We start from the raw sequence: 20575 nt of genomic DNA on the forward strand, positions 1-20575 counted from the left end.
GGTGATCGTGAGGAGCTGCTTGAACCATCCACTCTAATGTCAGGGGTCTCGCGCCTGAAACCCAGGTCGGTCTGTCGAGATACTCGGTGACTATTAAACTGTGTGACAGCTATTGTCTCGGTATCGGTGACTATCAAGTTGTGCAGTGACAGCAGGTGGCGTTCGTTGTATATACTATCGTAGGTTTCGGCTGACCTCTGTGGACACTCCGTTCAGGGGTAGCTCGGCACGATCAATATCAATGTTATGATGACACCAAGGTCTGGTGTGGGTGTTGATGATGATGAGGTTGATGGTGTTGGTGATGAGATTGGTGATGTCGATGATAATGAAGTTGATGGTGTTGATGATAAGATTGGTGATGTCGATGATAATGAGGTTGATGGTGTTGGTGATAAGGTTGGTGGCGTCAACACGAGTGTCCAGTGTGTTGACTTGATGCTTTGAAGTGATCCCCGGACCGCAGTGGACTACTGCCTTCGGTTCTATCTATATCCGGACCGCTAACCTGCTATGGGCGCCTTCGGACGTCAGGTAGTGGTGATACAACACACACACTACGATGAGGAGCAACCTTGATAGATTGCTGCTATGCTGACTGTAACTAATGAGTACTTGTGTTTCTAAAGTATTGACTAGTTGTATGGTGAGTAGAGTGGATGAGGATCCACTCGACCTATGATGATGAGAAAGCATGGTTATATACCTCTTCTCAGCATCGCCAGCGATGCTGCTCCTGCTCTCTCTCCATAGAGTACCTTCTTCATCGAGTACTGCTCAGGGGCCTCTCCTGCTTGGCACCCCTGTGCCTCTTGGTCGACACAGCTCCTCCTCCTCATGACCTGGTGTCGACTCCTTCGACACTGCTCCTCCTCCTTTGATCAGTGACAGTTCCTTTGGCTCTTGTCTCTCGAGCCCCTGAGTGGTAACCATCTGCATGCTCCTTGAGCTTGGTCCTCTTCGTGGCTGTGCCTGCTCCTTGAGCTTGGTCCTCCTCGTGGCTGTGCTTGGCCCTCCTTTGCATGTGAGTCCATAGGAGTCCATGGTCTCCATGGAGACTGCACTACGACCATGCTCTCTACTGGTGTCGACTAGGTCTTCGATACCTGTGCTCCTTCCATATGAACCAGTGACCCTCCTGCTTCTTGAGCATCCAGGCCCATGACACTGAGCTCAGTATCACGTGGACAGTTACTGCTCAAGGGATGTGTGCATAAAGTCACACAGGCCCAAGCACAGGGGTGACCACATGACCAAGGGGTTTGGTCACAAGGTTCAACAAGTGGCTAAAGGGATTCACAAGACAAGGTCGAGAAGGAGCTGTGTCGAAAGGGGTCATCACACATCATCAGGCAGAAGGAGAGCATGAAGGCAAGAGGGCAGTGTTGCATAACCCTTATGCCATGCAAATGGTAGGGGTGCAGTATCAATGGGATTGATGCCAGCAGGACAATAGTGTCAAAAAGGGGATGAAGGCCCCTCAGGAGGAGCAGGATAGGTGTCACAGGTGACACCAATCAAATGCATAAATACTCTCATTCTACCATAGCATACAAGTGGATCCTCATCCACTCTACATACTCTATCTACTTTACTTACTTACTCAGTTACATACCATTGCAATAGCAGTGCTCTTGCAATGACTCTCAACATGTGTGTTGTATCACCATTGGTCAACAACTGTAGGCAGTGTTCTTCAACACTTGCGGTCCAGTCCCTTGCTGTAGGTGGTGTTGCTTGACACCTGTGGTCCAGTCAGTTATTGTAGGCAGTGAATCACACCTGCAGTCCAGTAACTCCTGTCCTCTGTAGGCAATTAGCATATCGTGGTCCAGACAACATCCAAGAGCATTATCAACAGTACTACGAACACTTGTACTGTAGGAGAGGGTGTTTCACTCACTCACCAACGACCAGTGTCCATGCTGCGCAACCTCTGAACGGAGTGTTAATCTCCGATCAGATCTGCTTCGCCCGATCTCCCTCGTTTCTCCTTGTGTCTGCTTACATCACCATGTTGGATCGTTCTACTTTCAACAAGCACGGGCCAATCCCAACAGCCGTTTCGGCTCAAACTCCTTCAAGTCAGATCGTGTACTGCCAAACTAGATGAGAGTGGGGGAGATGAAACTTGCGAGCATCATAAAGGGTTATTGTCACGCCTGGGTACGCTCTCGTGCGAATACATGCGGCACAAGAAAAGTTCGATCGTTGCCTTGTCAAAGGCCTCCCTGCATACCTCATATCTTGGTGTTAATCCCCGAGATTAAGTTGCATGTGCTCCCACGAGCTTCACCTTTATCTCATCTCTGTTGGCACCTGGCCCCAAATGCTCCGATCTAACATGTTGGTCCCCTAGAAATACCGACGTATCTTCAACTCCACCGTACGTGTGGAACTTTCGCATCGTCATCCGTCTCTTTCCTTCATTCTGCCCACTTGGTCACCCCTGATTACACCCATTGTCACCCACGCTCGGGGCTGAAACAACCACTTTTTATCAGTGACAATGGCATGAGCAAAGTAAGTGGAACTCCTAGGTCCCTTCAATACAATGGAATGCTCCAAGCTTGCATTGGCCAGAAGGCGATTTTGGCTGCCGAGTTGCCGAGTGCTTCTCGAGCAAGCTGTTGTGATGTAGGCTGCACACTCTGGCTGCATTCCCCTGAGGCTTCGTTGCGTGTCTTTCTTGGTGCGTTCTTGTCGCTGGCAAAAGAGATATACACCAACCCCTCCTCGGCTCAGTGCCAATTTCTCATTCAGACATCTCATTCCACTTCAGTCTTCTTCACACGGTCTCAATCTCACTCAGTCGAAATGGTCAAGCTCACTCTTTCCTTTGTTATGCTCGGCTTGGGCCTTGCTACTGCTGCTGTCGCATATGGTAAGTTCATATCAAGCCCGCTCCTTGTCAGTTTCCTACCTCTCGAACCCGCTTTGAATGTGAAGACGCTAACGTTGTTTTCCATTTCGATCGTTCTTCTGGCCTCTTAGACATGGGCTCCGCTATCTCCGGATCGGTCTACACCAACCCTTACAAGAAATCGGGCAGTATTGGCGATGCCGACCTCGACACTCGCCTCGCCCGTGTCAGCAACTTGCAGCAGCTGCGTGATGCCGTCTACGAGTGGCTTCCTGGAAAGTACACTTCTTTATTTGAGAAGTCATTGGGTATTTGCGAAGAAAACTCCAAAAAGTGCAACCAGGTCGAAATGGTCTGCTCCCTCGGTACTCCTGACTGCCGCAAGGTCAAACAAGGTGAAGAGATGGACGAGTTGATATATTACTTCACAGTTTCTTACTTAACCGTCTTTACCCACGGCAAGTGCCAGCACAACAGTGAGACCAGCAAATGGTGTAGCAAGTTGGGCCTCTGCAACAAGTACTACGTTCAGAATGACGAAAAGTGCAAGAATTTGGACCTTAGCGAGGGTTCGGCGGATGTGGATAAAGTCATAGACCATTCGAGTCACACGAACGCAGATGCCTATTCTGTCGAGTACGACGTTCCCGCGGGAAGTTACACTTTGGCCGAGCAGAAGAAGGGCTGAGGTTTCGTCTTGGTATCCTGTCATCTCGTCGCTAAAGGGCTGATCTAGCTCTTACAGCGTCTAGACTTCTGTAATCTCTCTCCCTTCTTCAGCTACTCATCGTTGCCCTTGATTGGTCTTCCTCTGGGCCGCATCGAAGATCTCGTCGAGCTTCCGTTATTTTCAGTCCGTCCTCTTCCCGCAATTCATTCATTCTCATCATCATCGTGTGATTGAGCAAGCGGAAAGGCATTTCTGCTCGTCGAAATCCTCATTTGCTTACAATGCGATAGATCGATCAACTCCAAATACGGATTTCTTTCTATTGTTGATGCTATGATGCATTCTATCCACGCACAACCACAAGAGAGCAAGTGGTGAGCAACAATTTCTTCTCCGTTCTGCTTTCATAATGCAGTGGAAAGAAAAAGGGGCTGCAACTCACCAGGAACAGCAGCATTACTGACGTCCAAGGACCTTAGTGTAGTGATGAGTGGTAAAAACTGCCAAGCGCGCTCTGATAGCCTAGCATCCACCAGGTTAAGATGTTGAACGATTGTGGATGATGGATCGATGTGATTGAGTTCCAGGAAAAACAAGTTAGATAGGGATTGGCTCGGTTTGAGACTGTGCAGATGAAGTTGCTATACATGATCAAACACGTGATCAAGATCAAGGTCAATATGAGACTGGAGAAACGGAGAAAGATAGAAATGGGGTAGACTTGCTGGAAAGATAGAAATTCGAGCTTTCTTTTCGCTTCTCATTTCAGGTTGATATGAAGTCGAGAGTTGCATTGCCAAGTTGTAGCGGGGAATGAAACGAAACGAGACGCAACGCCATCACGCGCCTTGTTCAAGTGTAGTGTGTGTATGTACATTATAATCCCCTTTGTCGGCTCCTCGGCTTCATCAAGAACGGTTTGCTTCCCTCCAACTCCGGAGCAAAACGGAGCGATTGCTACTTCAAGCATGCCCAAGAACGTCCAGAAGCAACCCCGAAACTTGCCTGCGAAGACATTCTTCCCGCTCTGTCCTCTGCCAAACCATTCTGCGATTCTCTCCTGATGATTTGCAAATGATCGGCTGATTGATCGACTGACTGACTTGCTGACCAACTGAACGACGGTCGATCGCTCGACCCTGTCCGAAAAAGAAAAAGACTCGAAAGTAGTGTAAAAGGTCCAGCCGCTCCTGACTACATACCCGATGCGGACAAACAACTGGAAATTGACAAATGAAAATAGAACCTCGCTGCATTTGTGCCCTCCACAGACGCAGGTGTGTGTGCTTCCGCAATTTGATTTTCCCTAGAAATTCGGGGTTTTTTTTTTTTTTTTTTTTTTTTTTTTTTCCCAGTACTCTGCCCCTGCCATATGTTGCGCCAAAATTTCGTATTTAGCCGCTATTAGAGACCATAAAAAAACCTCTTCGTGTTTTTCTTTCAAATTCTTTTTTTTTTTTTTTTTTTTTTTTTTTTTTTTTTTTTTTTTTGGTCTTTCTGTGCAGTTTCTGCGCTGCGCTGTTTGTATACCGTTATCTTTCCGGCAGAGCTAACCAAGGATACCAATCCTGTCAGCTCACTCTGTCACTGCCGCTTTCGTCAAGACGCATAGTTTGTGTGTGCACTCCTTCCGCTTTTCAGTCATCGTTCCAGATGCCGTTGTGTCTCATGTCGTCTCCTCCTGGCTTCCACGCCAAATTTTGGCTTGCTTCTTTAGCGCTTCCTCTCTCGCTCCTACTCCTCCTCTCCGCTGCTCAGCATGAATCCGTCTGCCTGTCGGTCTCACTTTCGTCTTCCCCCCTGTGTCCGCCGCACCTCACAAGGCAGTACAGTAGTAGCAGGAGTTATGCCAACTGTCCCCTCCCGTCGTTCCATCTGCTCCTGCTCCTGCTCCTGAGCCGACTTCTGCCGTTCCTTTCTTAGTCCCTATATCTAATTCTCCTTTCATGTCCGCAGTGGCTGCCATCTCGGTCATCTACCCTCCTCAATGCATCGTCGCTGCTCGCCGGCTTGATGGCCTCGTCCTCGTCCTCGTCCTCGTCCTCAGCCCAGCTGTATTCGTTCTAATCCGTTTCCGTCGTCTCTGCATACATCCCTCTCCAACTCTCTACCCTGGCACATCGCAGCTTCGTTCCAGCAAACCTCATCATTTCTTATTGTTCGACCAGCTCGAGACCAAGGCTACCGTCCTTCTAGCCCATACCTTATTCCCAATCCGGTCTATACCCATTCCTATCTGCGTTTGCATTGCATTGCCCTACTCGGCGTAAGTTGCCTACTCCGCGACATAGCAAGGTCACCATCCGCACATCCATTCTCGAACAGTGCCTCCAACCCTGCGGCACCTTTGACAAGCAAGCTGGTCACTGCAGGTTTCACCTTATACAGCGATCCGAGAGATCTGGCATGCTGACAAGGGCGCTCATCTCCTTGTCTCCGCAGTTGTCTCTCATCGTCCTACGCCTCTTCCACCTTTCCACGCTCTCCTCTTCTGCTCTTCCTCGACTTCTCCTTCTGATTCACTTTTTTGCTTGCCGTTTCACGGTGTCTTATCTATCCTTGTCTCTCCTGCGGTTTCGGTTTCTCCTTCCCACCCTTTTTTGACTCATCCTGCTTCGACCCTTCTTGCTTCTCTTCCATCCACTACCACCATACTTGTCTCACCTTGACATCTTACGCTCTTGATCCAACGCTCCCTTCAGCATTCTACATCGTTGACAGCTTGGCATAGCGACACGCTTCTCTTCCCTAGACTCATCTCTGATCAACCGCAGGCCTCACATCATCTCAAGGTGCGACACACTCTCTCTCTTTGATCTCTGTCTCATTCGATCTCCATTCATGTCGGGTGCTGCTTCCACCAACCCAGCTCTGAGCTTCGGACCTGCTGGTCCGTCGTCTCTTACTTCGTCCAACTTCCAATCCCCTGACCCTTCCTCCAGCGCAGCTGCTTACACCACCGTCGGCGGCTTCCCTGCCAGCTACGGGCGTGCCAAGGCCGAAGGAACCAGCTACAACTACGATGACCAAGCCCCTCGATCCCAACAGCATGGCAACTACACCCACGACGATCTCGGCAGCGCTGGTACTTTGGCCCAGACACAAGCCCTTGGCGCATTCAACCCTTCCACCTCGCAACAATACGCGGGCCACACCAGGCATCATTCACTCACCTCTGGCGTGAGCCAGCTGGGCCTCGGAGGTGGAAGCGGTGCATACTCGTTCGGCGATGCCAACGCGAATCAGTACAACAATTACAACTTGGTGCCTGCCCAAAGGTCTCCCTCGGGTCGATTGTCTGGCCTCACTGCCGAGACCTCTCCTACTCGCAATCGCTTCCCTTCTGCAAGTTACAATGACCCTCGTACCCTTCAACGCCCACCTTCGCGTCCCGTCGGCCTTGGCGTCACCGTCAACAGCAGCGATGAGTCGATCCCCAAGGTCGAAGGTGGCTCTCCCAGATCACTCAAGCGCTCCGCTGATCCTTTGAAAGATCTGCGCAGCACCTCTGACCATGGCCAGCTTCGACGTCCCGCTTCTTTCCCTGTCCTTGGTGCTGGTCAAGGCGTGAGCAACGTGTATGGCAGCCCTATCGGCCAGGACGCTCGAAGTGCACAGTCGATTGGGCGCAGAACTGGTCGTGGCGGCATGAGCATCCCAGGTCAGCTTACACCCGGTCGCTCCAACGCGATGCTTCCAGGTCTTGGCGCTGGAGGCTTCTACGTTGGCGATGGGCGCCGCGAGTCGTCTGGCTCCAACGCAACTCTGCAGTCACCAGCAACTTATCATGGTGGACCCTGCTCTTCCGATGAGCTGGGATTGAGCCTTGGTGGTCTACCCCAGCTCATGCGCGCGACACAGATTCAAGGATCCATTCCTCCGGCGCCGGCCATGGCACCTCACGATCCTATGTACAGCCCTCCTGGAGGCAGTGGTGGAGGCGCTCCTCGTGCCAAGCTCGAGCTGCACGGCAACCTCAACGATATGGCAGTTGGTTGGTCGCACGACGAGTGGAGGAGCGGACGTCGACTGGTGCAGTTCTGGAGACGACAGGAGGGCACCACCATCCATGCCACCTTCCGACCTGTCCTGCCATCGCAGTACGTCCCCAACAGCATCGTCATCTCTTGCATCTTCCGCGAGGACAAGAATGAGTGCTTCATTACTTCTGTCGACACCATCTATCTTCTTGAGGCGCTGGTTGCGAGTCGCTTCACCGTCGAGGAGAAGAACCGCATCCGTCGAAACCTCGAAGGATTTCGGCCCATCACGGTCAGCAAGAACAAGCGCGAGTGCGAGCTCTTCTTCAAGTTGATCATGAGCTTTCCCAACCCGAAGCCTCGCAACATCGAGAAGGATGTCAAAGTCTTCCCCTGGAAGGTGCTTGCCTCAGCGCTCTGCAAGATCATTGGCAAGTACAGCGCTTCCTACGAAGGTGGACCGCCCGTACTTGCCGATTTTGGTCCCGATACATCATTTGGCAGTATGGGCGCATCGTCCTTGCCTTCTGTTGATCTTTCCACTGGTCACTACCGCGATCCCACCTACCCAGGTGCCTCGCCTTCGATCAAGGACGACAGGTTGCTTGACTCGTCCTTCGATGATCGCTCAGGCGGTGCAGGTGGTATGTATGGTGTTACCAGTGCTGGCGTTCATCACCAACCAGCTTATGGTGCGAACACGTGGAACATGGGTAGTCAAAGCATGGCCTTCGGCACATCAGGCGGCTATGCTACTGGCGATGTTTCCTTTCCGGCCGGCGGAAGTTCGCACAGTCACACGCAGAGTGCGAGCAGCTATGATGGGTTCGGTGCAGGTGGTCTGACGCAGGGTCAGTCTACATCGGACAGTAGCGCTGGGATGTATAGTCAGAGTGCGCCCCGGCATGACAGCTATGGAGCTGCAACGCAACCACCCCACAGTCAGGGTCAGAGTACGAGCACGCTAGCCGCTGCGGCTGGCGACTACTACTCGGATCGCAGATGATACTATCATTCCCTATCGCATTTACCGGCTCTCTCTCTCTCTCTCTCTCTCTCTCTCTCTCTCTCTCTCTCTCTTTATCAAGGTTTGCTCATGGCTCGACATGATCCGAGAAGTGCAGTGCTAGTCTCATGTACCTTTAGTTCAGTATCGAACAATAGATTGTACTATCCTCACTTTATGTGACTGTATGACTGTTCGAAGTGAAGAAGATGGCTGGATGTGAGGACGGGGTGAAGGGTTACTCTGAGGTGCTCAGCGCACGGACTCCAGTCAGTTTCAGCTGTTATCCTCCTCTCTATCCTTTCTACTTCGCATCCTTCCTCTCTGCTTGCGATCAGCATCTTTGTAGCATTTCAACAAACCAAGATGTCTACCCTCTTCGTCAACCCCTTCGACGAGGCCAAATTTGCCTCTCGACTAGCCAAAATCCCTCTTCCCTCCAACGACCCAGATGTTGAAGTATCCATCTTTTACCGACACTTCAAACCCACCTCGTCTTCAGCCTTGCCGCTCTTGTTGCTGCATGGACATCCGCAAACGCATGTAATTTGGTCTTCTGTCGCTCCAGCTCTCGCTGCAACAGGCAAGTGGGAGGTGGTGGTACCAGACAACCGCGGCAATGGAGAAAGCTCAGCACCGTCGCCGAAGAACGAAGAAAGCTACTCCCGATACTCGAAGAGAGAAATGGCGAGAGATATGATAGAAGTGATGAGACAGCTGGGACATGACAAGTTCTGGGTCGTTGCACATGATAGAGGCGCAAGAATCGCTCATAGGATGGCACTTGACTGGCCGGATCAGGTGCAGAAGTTGGTGTTGTTGGATATTGCTCCTACTGTAAGTTTCCCTTTCCCCTCTCCCTTTGCTCGTTACAGTGTGTATCTGGAGCAGAACGCTAACACGGTCTTGCATCATTGTTGTGTGTAGTTGGACATGTACGATAAAACCGACCATCGATTTGCAACAGCCTACTGGCACTGGTTCTTCCTCCTTCAATCCGATCTACCTGAACAATTCATCTCTGCTAATCCTCAAGCTTACCTCCACGCCCTAGTCACTCGATTTCCTCGTACACCCTCCTCCTCTTCCTCCACCACCAGCCCTCCCTCTGCTGCGGCAAAAGGCGTGGAAGAATGGCGCACAAACTCATACCTAACTAACCTCTCTCGCCCACCTAACATCACGGCTATGTGCGAAGACTACCGGGCTTCCGCACCTTCCGGCCCGGACCTCGCACTCGATAGAAAAGACAGAGAGGAAGGAAAGAAGATCAAGTGCCCTGTGAAGGTGTTTTGGGGAAGACAGGGCGTGATCCAGGCTATGTATGGGGGCGGATTGGAGTTGTGGCAAGCGTGCAGTGAGGGGGAGGTGGAAGGGAAAGCGGTGGATTGTGGTCATTATATACCTGAGGAGAAGCCGGAGTTCATTCTGGCTGAGATAGAAGGATTCTTCCCCTAATTGACAGGTTTTGTATGGTAGTGCGTCGCAGAGCAATGCAAGGCAGATACGGTTCAAGTGTGCGAGAAATGGGTATCATTTGGCATTGCAGTGAGTGAGTTGTGTGACAAGAAAAGCGCATTTCAGGTGCCTGACGAGGGCTGAGTTTTGGCGACATGGATTGTCGAAGCCCATGCCAGTGTACTTCTGGAGCCGACCTTCGCGTGTGCCCAGCACTGCCGGTCTACTCTGCGAAGCACTGAAGATAGCAGGAAGCGGCGTATGCGCTTAGTGTGGTAGTCTGGATGCAATTCCATTCGTGTTGGCCTGGTATGGACCGGTGCTCCGGGACTCCGGTTCATGAGGCAAGTATCCGAGCGCAGCGCTAGTCGATCGACTTGCTGTTGTTGAAGTGCTCTTTAGGTAAGAAAGCACCGTGGAAGCCTGCTAGCTCGTGCGCATACTTCGACAATAAACTGTGCTGTCGGCGCTGTCGCTGTCAGTCCACTTGCCTAATGAGACGGTGATGTGAATGTCATGAGCGCGAATGTTATCAGTAGTGTTCATTCTGACGCATCACCACAGTATCATCTGCCTCACGCGATTCTGAGGGCGCCCCACCACCATAGTAATACGCACCACCTTCCCCCTGGTCATACATGCCCATTTGCATGTCCATACTGTATCCGTTCATTTCTGCTCCCGCTGCAGCCATTGCTTCCGCTTCGGCCATTTCTGCTTGCTCTTGCACCGTAGCCCATACTGAGGCCTTGTATAGAGTGAGAACGAGACCCATCTTGCGCTCGAGGACGCGCAACTGTGTGAGGAGAGAGGCGTGGGCAGATGAGGAGGAGAGGATAGTTGATAGTGCAGCCACCTGTTGCAACCAAGAATGAGGAGTAAAAGGGGTCAGTGGCAGAACAAGTGAGATAGGAGAAGGTAGGGGAAGGTATGCTTACGCGTCGGATAGTATCAGCGAGACGAGCGTATTCGCCTAAAAGTTCCTGCTCGTGTTCGGAGAGTGCGCGGTGACCGGCATAAGGGTTGATGTAAGGCTTGGATGCGGTGGGCAACGCAGCGACCTGGTCGAGGACCTCTTGGATGGTGGCCATTTCGCAGTTTGTCTCGTCGCGGTGGTGAGGGTAGTTATGGTTGTAATGATGATGATGATGGTGATGGTGACGGTGGTGATGGTGACGGTGGTGATGGTGACGGCGAGAAGTGTTGTTTGTGGTGGCCAAGCTGGGCTTAGTTTTTTTTTTTTTTTTTTTTTTTTTTTTTTTTTTTTTTTTCCAAACCAACACTTTAGAAATGAGAACAACATGCTGTTGTTCAACAGCAATTGTACGCGCGTCGCGTCGAGAACCTCACCTGCCAAATGGGCCAGGTTGAATTTCCGTGGCAGTCGGATAAGTCAGGGACGTGGAGGCAGCAACCAGTCTGTCGTTCTCATGACCACCTGTCACAAGGCTCGAAGGGCCCTGCTGTGTCTGACACCATAAGGATCGCATTACCATCTATATACTCTTGTGCTGGCGGTAGGATTAAGCTGGACCTACTATCCTGCGAGGCGACCCAGCATGGCATCCGAGGTCTTCTTCCATCGTGTGCCGTACACACAACGTCGCATACCACCACATCAGCAGCATGATCCATTCTCTACCAATACGGCCTCATCCAGCACTGCCTCAGCATCAGCAGCGGCTGGTACAACGCACCTACATCGATCAGTCGGCACCTCGCGCTCAGGCGGAGCCCTTACCTTCCCGCCGCTCTACCTAGACCCTGTCGACCCACACAGCAATGACCCCTCGAACAATCCAAACTCCGGCAACAATGGACAGCAACCAGGAAGCTTCATTCTCGGTTCCACCTTCTACCACCATCCCGAGCTTAACGCTCTCGTCTCCAACCATCTCATCGACGCCTCCGCAGACGCACTAGACGGAGCAACTGGTACAGGTCATGCATTCCTGAGCAACATCTTTTCCAATCGAGATGGCGGGAACGATGATGACTCAGATGCAGACGAAGCAGGTGTGTACGGTGCTGATGGAGCAGTCGCCGTACCTCGACCAAAGATCGCATCTGAGTTTGTCTCACTCAACGAAGATCTGGTACCAGCATCTCTAGATATGCATGGGGACATGTTGCCTGCTGATCAACACCCATCTTATCCCTTCGGCAACTTGTTTGGTCCACTTGGGGGGATGATTGCTGCGGATAGTGCGATTGTTGGCGGTGGAAATGGTACGCATGGAGCTGCTTCCAGTGGAGGAGCACTTGGCACCGGTCTTGCTGACTCGGCAGGCGCAGCACTAGGCTTCGACTTTGGCGGGGGGCTGGATGGATTGATCAATCTCGGACAGTCCTCGCACGGGCGCAGAAGTGCGGTCAGCAACGCTTGGAACAACTTTATCAACAAAGCTTCCCGCACAAAGCTCGTCGGATCGGCTGCCGCACATACTGAATGGAATCTGGACGAGACTCAAACAGCCACCACATCCACCAGCAATGCAGCCCCGCGGTCGGGGGAGAAAGACGACCAGACAAAGACAAAAGAAACAATACGATCAGCAAAGAAGCTAGATCTATCACCAAGCTTGCTCTTCCGAACTAACACTTCGACCGTTCTAGCGCCTCCGACATGGCCGTTTCGCCGGCATGGTCCAGGATGTACCTCATATGCAGCACTACTACGACCAAGCTCGAATATCTTTGGCAGCAGTCCTGCGAGTCAAGCTGTAGCAGCGACGCTAGGAGGTCTACCAGCGTCTAGTAACATCATCAAAGAGGTTTGGTCTGATCTTGCACTCGAGGAGTTGGTGCCAACGCGGATTGGTGAGACTTCTGCCACTCTACATCTCAACACCAACGAAAGCTTGGATGCGGAAAGCGATGCAGAGGGAGCTTCAGAAAAGCGCAGTAAGAAGAGTCGCAGAAAGTCAGATGCCGAACCAGACAACGTATTCGCCAAACGCATTGCAGCGATGGAAGCAGATCCGTTGGATCTCCTCGGTCCCATTTCACGCGAGATCCGTGGTCAGGCTGCGCGGCCTTGGGGTACAGCAATATCCAGCGCTTCTCGCAGGCCAAACCGGAGACGCCGACGGAACTCGGGCTATTCAAATCAGTCCGAAGACGAAGCAGCCGAAGCAGAACACGACGATCCAGACCAAGGATATACACAACGCGATCGTTTGCGGTACTCTTTCACACTACCCCCTGCTAACTTGAGCTGGATGGAATCACCATCACCTGACGACGAAGAGGAGCGCAGGTCGCAGGATGATACATTGCACGTGGAGCCAGATGGCATCGGATGGTCAACAGCCAAGAGGATATTCGTTAACGAGGAACGCGATCGTTTGCTTCCAGAAGTAGCGTCGAGGGCAGTGGGTGCATCTGGTGGAATTGAGGCGTACAGAGTCCGCGGTATCAGAGCCAACCAGGGGCTGCTACCGAGGCCGGCGTGGACTTGGACAGATGGACCAGTAGGCGAGACAGAACCGGAAGCAGAAGAGATGAGCTTCGCAACGGAAATGTCCGGCTCAACATCCCATCAGACCGACCTCCATGCTTCACGGCAGAATGGTCAGCAGCGAGGAAACGTGCAAGATTCTGATTCAGAACAGCGTTATCTCGGACAAGGCGATGCAGATGAAGATGAAGATAGGGGAGAGGATGGGTCATGGCAATACGGTTCGGAGGATGCAGAGATGCAACGTGCTCTGCTTGCACAGTACGGGGCTGGGACGGCAGATGGAGCGCAGGCCTATGACGAAGATGATGATGTCCAGGATGATGACGAAGAAGATGGACTTAGTGAGAAAGGAAAAGAAGCGGATGAAGAGGACGGCGAACAGGTCGCTGCGGAAGAAGAAGACGAAGATGTAGGCACTTTTGAGGAAGAGCAAGAGGCATTGTAGTCCGGCAATGCAAACCATAGACATCAACGCCGACCGTGTGAAGCAAGGATAATCTTTTCATTTCGGAACAACAGAGGTATCAAGCCAAATACAAAGTCCAGCCACAGCTCTAGTTGCCGCCACGGAACGCATGATAAGGACTAGCTTGGTTGACTGGGAACACTAGCGTCTCAGCAATGTTGACATGCGCAGGCCTGTTTGCAGCCCAAACGATCTCCTCTGCAATATCCTCGCCCGTCAAGGGCTGCAATCCCTGGTAAACCTTGTCCGCCGCACCCTTGTCACCCCTGAACCTAGTGACGGAGAAGGAAGTCTCCACCATGCCCGGCTGAATCTCTGTCACCCTAATCGGAGTATCCACCAACTCCTTCAGCAGAGCAGAGGTGAAAGCGTTAACTGCGAACTTGGTCGCGCAGTAGATCGAGCCTCCTGGGTAACCCTCGCGGCCTGCGATGGAGCCGAGGTTGATAATGTGACCAGAGTTGCGTTTCTTGAACTCGCGAACAAAGATCTGAGTGAGATGAATCAGACCTTTCACGTTGGTATCGATCATAATGTCAATCTCGTCTGGTGAGATATCACCAACTTTGTCCGTGCCTAGGACCAAGCCAGCGTTGTTGACTAGGATGTCAATGTTCTTGGCCCAGTCAGGAAGGCTGTCGATGAGGCCATCGAGCTGGGAACGGTCTTGCATGTCGAGAGTGATGGCGGCAAAGTTTCCTCCTGCGCCTGTCTGGCCTTGTTGATTGGCGAGAGAGCATTCGGTGGCAGCTTTGGAGAGCTCATCGGGTCTACGAGCGGTGAGAACCACATTGCATCCAGCTCGGGCGAAGAGGATTGCTGTGGCCTTGCCAATACCGCCAGAAGCACCGGTGACAAGCACCGTCTTGTTATGCAGTCGCTGAGTGGGGAAGACAGTGGTCATGCTGGGAAAGATTTGATCGGGCCCGTCTGAGGAAGGAGGAGGAGAAGTCGAATTGCGAAGCGTGGATGTGGATGCAAAAGTTCTAGCGACGCTAAGTGTTGCGTGTAGGCGAGTGGAAGGAGGTAGGTAACGAGTCGAAGCTTGTGGGACGATACGAACAACGGATCGTGTAAATGACAGCAAGAACGACATGCAGGGGTTGCAAGCCTTGAAAAATTGATATATAGATATGAAGGTGAAGAGGGAAAGTGTGCGGATGGAAGGATGAAGAGCGAGCGTAAGCAAAGCAAGTAAAATTCACCATCTCGGCAACTCCGGGGAACTGCAAGCTAAATATAAATAAAAGGTGCCAGGTCCGTGCGCAATGTCTCTGATTTCACTGTGCAGATCTTTCAGGCACACACATCTGACACCACCAAAAGAACGCTTTCGGACTTCTATGCCTAATCCTCCCTTGACTTCATGGCGCCTCAGCACCTTCAGAGGCACCAGAACCAGGTTCTCGCCCAAATCAGCACTCACCTTGGCATAGAACAACTGCAATGTCCCGTCGTCACTTGCATCCGCAACCAAGTTCCATGCTGTGCTGAAATGGACTGCCTTTACTGCCTTTGCGTGGTACTTCAACACTTTGTAAGGTCTGTTGGAAAGATCCAAGTCGAACCAAGCTAGCTTTTTGTCATAAGATCGCTTAACTTGGTCAGCAATGCCGGTTTGGCTTCTGCGAGGGGTACGAATGCTGGTGGTGCAGATGGTTCTCCGACAATCACATCCAACTATCGGCCTCTGTCGAATCTTTCCCTCGGAAACGGTTTTGGTGATGCGCTGAAATGGGCTGTTGTGTTTGGGTTGGTGCAAGCTGTTTGGCCTGCGTTTGCTGCTCTTTACCCTTCTGCGGAGCGCAATAATCGGGTTAAGGCGATGGCGTTGACTAACGGCATGCGTGCTGTTCCTCTCTGGTTGGGTCATCTTCTTGCTGAACTTCCCGTCATTCTCATCAGCACTATCCCTGTCGCCGTTGTCTACGCGTTCGCTTCGGACCAGTTCGCAGGCGAAGGAGTCTTCTGGGTCGTCCTTTTCCTCCACGGCGTATCCTCCACCTTGCAGAGCTTCGTCGTCTCGCTCTTCGCTCCGAACCAATTGGCAGCATTCGCCATCGTTGCGGCATGGAACGTTCTCGCATTCCTCATCTATTTCGCCACTACCATGCTTACCGTCACCTACTACGTCGGAAACGGCCTCGCCGGCGCACTCGATGCAGCTTACTACGTCGAAGCGATCCTAGCTCCCAGCGTTAGCATGACCCGTGCAGGTTTCGTCTCTGTAAACCTCTTCAATCTGCTCTGCAACGGTAGAGGTGGGTACAGGAGTGGTGGTATCGCCGCTATCGATCTTTTGGGTGGCCCGATTGTGTATGCTATTGTTTGGGCGCTTGTTTGTTTTGGGTTCCTTGTTGCGAATGATTCTGGCTACCCTCTCCTACCTTCTTGGCTTGGTTTTCGCCGAAGAAAATCCTACAAGAAGCGCAGGGCTGAGGTGGACGAAGAAGAAAAAGTGCAACCAGTCGGACAAGGCGTAAGCGAAGAATCCCTCCGTCTGGACTCGGATTCCTGTGACGACGTGCTTCAAGCCAAACATCTCGACAAATCCTACGGCAAACTTCTCGCCGTTGACGATGTCTCTCTCGGTGTTCGTCGCGAAGAGACCGTCGCTTTACTGGGTATCAATGGAGGAGGAAAAACCACTACCCATGCCTACAATTCCCCGCAGCACTCTGTACATCATAATATCCAATCCCTCCCTTCTTCTTCCACGCTATTTCATTAGCAGCAAGTTGCGGGTAGAAGCGTGGGAATTCCGCCGTACAAACCTCGTGCCTCATATGCAAATCGTCTCGCCGTCGCACATCCAGGGAGCTTTGGCCATCATTGGCCGAGGGCCAAGGGAGAGTGGATTTGTAGTTAGGCAGAACCGTGGCTAGGGGAATGATGGAAAATATCAGACAGAGAGAGACGAAGAGGACTCCAAAGCCTGCCATCGGGGCCTGTGCTGGGCCTTGACGGTTTGTTGGTGGACGAAGAGACATGTTGGTTGCTGGCATGCGCCGTTTGATAGTGACGGTGATCAAGGTGCTGAAGAATGGATCGAGAGTAAATTTTTCCTAGGTAACCACTGAAAAACTGCTGATTTCATTCAGCTTGAAAATCGCCGATGCAATCAAAGTCGTTGCGCCTGGCTTAAATCTCGGTTCTCACACCAACAGCCTCAGAGAGATACCTCTCGAGTATATACGAAAAGACAATACGATGGCATTCTTGCCAATGCTAGAATTACGACTGGATGCCAAATACGACCGATACTGAAATGCATCGTGTGTGTATTAATGCTAGAAAGATAAGAGCCTCTTCCCACTTCCCCCCGCCTGCGCTGCACCCGTTACCTGCTCCACAGGCTCGGAAAACCTAAACCTGTCAAACAAGCCTGCAACTTGGCTCCTATCCCCTGCGCTCCCCTCGCCTGCGCCTGCTGCTTCTTCCTCGCGCAAAAGCAGAGTGGGGCTTTGTTTGAGCATCTTACCCGGCCTAAACCTCGCACTCCCCGCTCCTGCTGGTGTGCTGATGCTTGCCCGGGAAGCAAGTTTAAGAACAGAAGGCGAGGCGCCCGGTTTACCAGCTGAGCGAGTAGCCAACTCGGTGGCCCTCCTCGGCAGCGTTGCTCTCCCTCTCTCCACTCGCTTCTTCTGCTGGTGCTGATGTTGAGGAGTCGCTGAAGCATATCGGAATGCTTCCAATTTAGACCTACTGGTACTCGTATCAAGCATCGGTTTACTCTTGGCCGTCAAGGGCGTAACTGGTTCAACCACCATCTCATCCAACAACGGCGAGCTAGGCAGAGTAAACTCCTCTTCCTCTTCCTCCTCTTCTTCTCTCCCGTTCCCTCTGTAAGCTGGAATATCTCCACGACCACAAACGATCGAAGCAGGGGAAGAAATAAACCCGCTCTCCATCGCACTCTCTGGCGACGAAAGCACCGGCGCCGCCTCTTCCGACCTCATTCTTTTCCTCGTCGGTGTCTGAGGTACAACCACCACCGCACTCGTCCCACTCTCCCCAGAGGCACCTCTACTCTGCACGGATTGCGTTGGAGCGACACTCGCCTCCCGTACCTCTCCAATATCCGCTGTGCTGCTCGCAAGCCACAGCTGCTGAGTATCCATAACAATCGGCTGTGACTCCTTGAGCTCTATCTGCGGAGGACTACTAGACCGAACAAAGTCGTGCAGATCATGACACTCGTCTTGCCAATACCCTGAGTCGTTGGCTTTCGGTGGTGTCAGTTGGCCTCCCAGGTGGAGGTATGCATGGTCTTGCCTGACTTTCGGCGTCTTGGATACCGTAGTGGGGTGAGGGGTGGTGTTGGAACGAGTGAAGAGCTTGCTCTGTGTTGCCTTCACCTCTTTTACCGGCTGGCAGGGTGGCCGTGGGGAGGGCTGCCAAGGTCGATTGGTATCACGAGGAGCCAGCGCGATTCTCTCCTCCTCCGTCTTTTCGTTCTTCTCTCTGCTCTTCGGAGCACCAAAGAAGATCTTCAAACTCTGCAAGCCAGTTTCTTTACTAACCACCTTTTTCTTGCCTCCTCCTCCCAACGCTCCCGACCCTGTACTCACTGAGGACTTATCAAAGCTGCTGCTCGCCAGCCCAGATCCACCGCCCAAGCTTATGGGAGCAGTGGTACTCCTATGCAAGGTATTCAACCCACTCGAGCTGGCAGTGAGATTACTCGCACTCGAACACCTCATCCCCAACCTGGGAACTCTATCCAATATCCTCTCCCTTGTAATAGGATCAATGATGCCATCTGCAATCGCTCTCGCCATCTCATCCTCAATATGAGCCCCAATAAAGGGCAGCATATCATCATGCGTGCCACTGGGCAAGGGCGTAAGCGTGACCACCTTGCTACTGGTCGGATCGAAAACCCTCTGATGAACAAAGGTCAATTCCGCCTTTCTAAACTCGCTCGCATAGGTCGGAGGAATCCTCATCTTGCCCTCCAGCCTAATTACCTGTAGCACCTTATCCACCGTCTTATGCCTTCTCAACAACCGGTGTGCGTTTTTCAACCCCATCCCCACTATACTGGGCAAATAGTCGCAGCCACTGAGGATGGCCATCTGTCTAAACTCGACCGCTGTCCACCCTGAAAAGGTTATCTGCCTATTTGTCCAAAACCTCTCTTGCTTGATTTCCACTGCGTTTCCAGCTTGGTCGAGCTTAAAGAGCACCGTGTTGCATCCAAAGACTAGCAGGTCGGAATCTTCGGTTAGAACGGCATCGATGGCACCGCATTTCTCCAGATAGGCCAGTTGTGCATCTGCTTCGTACGGCGCTACAAGATAGGGTATCGCTTGCTCTTTCAGCACTTTAATGAGTTGGTAGGCCATTTCAGGGGTGATATCTACGCACTTGGCGTAGAGGTCTCGAGCTTGCTGAAGTTTTCCTTCTGCTTCGAGTTGCTGTGCACGGGCGAGGTTTTCAGAGCGTTTCGATTCTCTATCGTCTTCGGTATGGGTTTTTGCGGGGAGTTTGTCGCCGTCGAAAACGAGGTATGGTTTGATACCGAAGTGTTGTAGCATACCAATACGGGACAGCGCGTAGGAGATGTAGCGTGGAGCGGGGTCGCCTAGGACGATCTCGCGTGCACAACCGTAGGCACCACGATGGAGCCAAACGTAGGTGTCGATGCCGAGTGTGCGACCGGAATAGGAGGAAATGTGGATGGGGAGAGAAGCATCTTTGAGGAGCGGCAGAAGGCCTTGGATGCCCATTGTGGGCAAACAACAGATCGCGTTTTGATCAGTTGGTCGAGGATGGAGATTGCTTCATGTTCTGTGTCGCTATCCTCCCAGTGTTGGTGGCAGGAATGTAAGAATGAATGAATGAATGAATGAATGAATAATGGAACCAATGCTCAACTCCGAGTCAAGGTTGGTGTGGAGCAAAGAATGCCGAGAGGTTCGCGTCTCGCCTGCGCGACTCGCGACTTGGCTTGCTAGCTTGCTTTGTCATCATCCCCGATTGATCGGCTAAATCGGGAAGAAAAGGACGCCTGATCGAATCGCCAGAAGATTCCTTTGGTCGAGGTGGACATTCCCACCTACGGCCCAATTCCTAACTTGCACCTCATCCACCATCAACACTTGAACGCATCCACCGCACTTGTCGCTCTTAGAGAACGGCCGGACTCCCTAATCACAATCTATTCACGGAGGATAGCTTTGGTCAGGGTCAAGGCGCACATCTTTGCTACATAGCGTCGAATTGTATTCAAGATGAAGCTCGTCAGGTAAGCCTGGCCTACCCGCTGTTGCCGTCTGCAAAGCTCCTGCTGATCCTCAACCCCCCTTTGAATGTGGCAATGCAGGTTTTTGATGAAGCTCAACAATGAATCAGTGACAATCGAGCTTAAGAACGGCACCGTCGTTCATGGAACCGTCACCGGCGTAGACATCCAGATGAACACGCATCTTAAAACCGTTAAAATGACCCTTCGTGGACGACCGGCTGTAGCTTTGGATACGTTGAGCATCAGGGGTAACAATATCAGGTATTGGATATTACCGGATGCTTTGCCCTTGGATATGTTGTTGGTGGATGATGCGCCGAAGCCGAAGGGGAAGAGGAAGGAGCCGGTGGCGAGGGGAGCGAGGGGGGCGAGGGGAGGAGGGATGATGGATAGAGGTAGGGCGAGGGGTAGAGGCGGCG

At 52.1% G+C, this 20575-nt stretch overlaps 9 protein-coding genes across 9 annotated transcripts; 6 read left to right on the forward strand and 3 right to left on the reverse strand.

The window, feature by feature from the left end:
* Window positions 1-2817: 2817 nt before the first annotated feature.
* On the forward strand, window positions 2818-3551 carry UHO2_04361 (uncharacterized protein; the record flags this gene model as incomplete). Its single annotated transcript, XM_041556034.1, has 2 exons — window positions 2818-2884; window positions 2995-3551. The coding sequence occupies 2 exons, from the start codon at window positions 2818-2820 to the stop codon at window positions 3549-3551; spliced, it is 624 nt and encodes a 207-aa protein (XP_041411968.1).
* Window positions 3552-5479: 1928 nt separating this feature from the next.
* Window positions 5480-6051, forward strand: UHO2_04362 (uncharacterized protein; the record flags this gene model as incomplete). Its single annotated transcript, XM_041556035.1, has 2 exons — window positions 5480-5799; window positions 5976-6051. 2 exons carry the CDS (start codon window positions 5480-5482, stop codon window positions 6049-6051), a joined length of 396 nt encoding a protein of 131 aa, XP_041411969.1.
* Window positions 6052-6374: 323 nt separating this feature from the next.
* On the forward strand, window positions 6375-8519 carry UHO2_04363 (uncharacterized protein; the record flags this gene model as incomplete). The annotated part of the gene is made up of 1 exon (XM_041556036.1): window positions 6375-8519. The coding sequence occupies one exon, from the start codon at window positions 6375-6377 to the stop codon at window positions 8517-8519; it is 2145 nt and encodes a 714-aa protein (XP_041411970.1).
* Window positions 8520-8885: 366 nt separating this feature from the next.
* UHO2_04364 (uncharacterized protein) lies at window positions 8886-9977 on the forward strand (the record flags this gene model as incomplete). Its single annotated transcript, XM_041556037.1, has 2 exons — window positions 8886-9356; window positions 9447-9977. 2 exons carry the CDS (start codon window positions 8886-8888, stop codon window positions 9975-9977), a joined length of 1002 nt encoding a protein of 333 aa, XP_041411971.1.
* A 532-nt stretch (window positions 9978-10509) lies between these two features.
* On the reverse strand, window positions 10510-11068 carry UHO2_04365 (uncharacterized protein; the record flags this gene model as incomplete). Its single annotated transcript, XM_041556038.1, has 2 exons — window positions 10510-10833; window positions 10916-11068. The coding sequence occupies 2 exons, from the start codon at window positions 11066-11068 to the stop codon at window positions 10510-10512; spliced, it is 477 nt and encodes a 158-aa protein (XP_041411972.1).
* Window positions 11069-11536: 468 nt separating this feature from the next.
* On the forward strand, window positions 11537-13885 carry UHO2_04366 (uncharacterized protein; the record flags this gene model as incomplete). The annotated part of the gene is made up of 1 exon (XM_041556039.1): window positions 11537-13885. One exon carries the CDS (start codon window positions 11537-11539, stop codon window positions 13883-13885), a length of 2349 nt encoding a protein of 782 aa, XP_041411973.1.
* Window positions 13886-13994: 109 nt separating this feature from the next.
* UHO2_04367 (putative NADP(+)-dependent dehydrogenase acting on 3-hydroxy acids) lies at window positions 13995-14810 on the reverse strand (the record flags this gene model as incomplete). Its single annotated transcript, XM_041556040.1, has 1 exon — window positions 13995-14810. One exon carries the CDS (start codon window positions 14808-14810, stop codon window positions 13995-13997), a length of 816 nt encoding a protein of 271 aa, XP_041411974.1.
* Window positions 14811-15272: 462 nt separating this feature from the next.
* UHO2_04368 (uncharacterized protein) lies at window positions 15273-16637 on the forward strand (the record flags this gene model as incomplete). Its single annotated transcript, XM_041556041.1, has 2 exons — window positions 15273-15383; window positions 15483-16637. 2 exons carry the CDS (start codon window positions 15273-15275, stop codon window positions 16635-16637), a joined length of 1266 nt encoding a protein of 421 aa, XP_041411975.1.
* A 559-nt stretch (window positions 16638-17196) lies between these two features.
* Window positions 17197-19638, reverse strand: UHO2_04369 (uncharacterized protein; the record flags this gene model as incomplete). Its single annotated transcript, XM_041556042.1, has 1 exon — window positions 17197-19638. One exon carries the CDS (start codon window positions 19636-19638, stop codon window positions 17197-17199), a length of 2442 nt encoding a protein of 813 aa, XP_041411976.1.
* Window positions 19639-20575: the final 937 nt, after the last annotated feature.

Source organism: Ustilago hordei (genome assembly GCF_900519145.1).
Source record: "Ustilago hordei strain Uho2 genome assembly, contig: UHO2_contig_08, whole genome shotgun sequence".
In the NCBI taxonomy this organism is placed as follows: domain Eukaryota; kingdom Fungi; phylum Basidiomycota; class Ustilaginomycetes; order Ustilaginales; family Ustilaginaceae; genus Ustilago; species Ustilago hordei.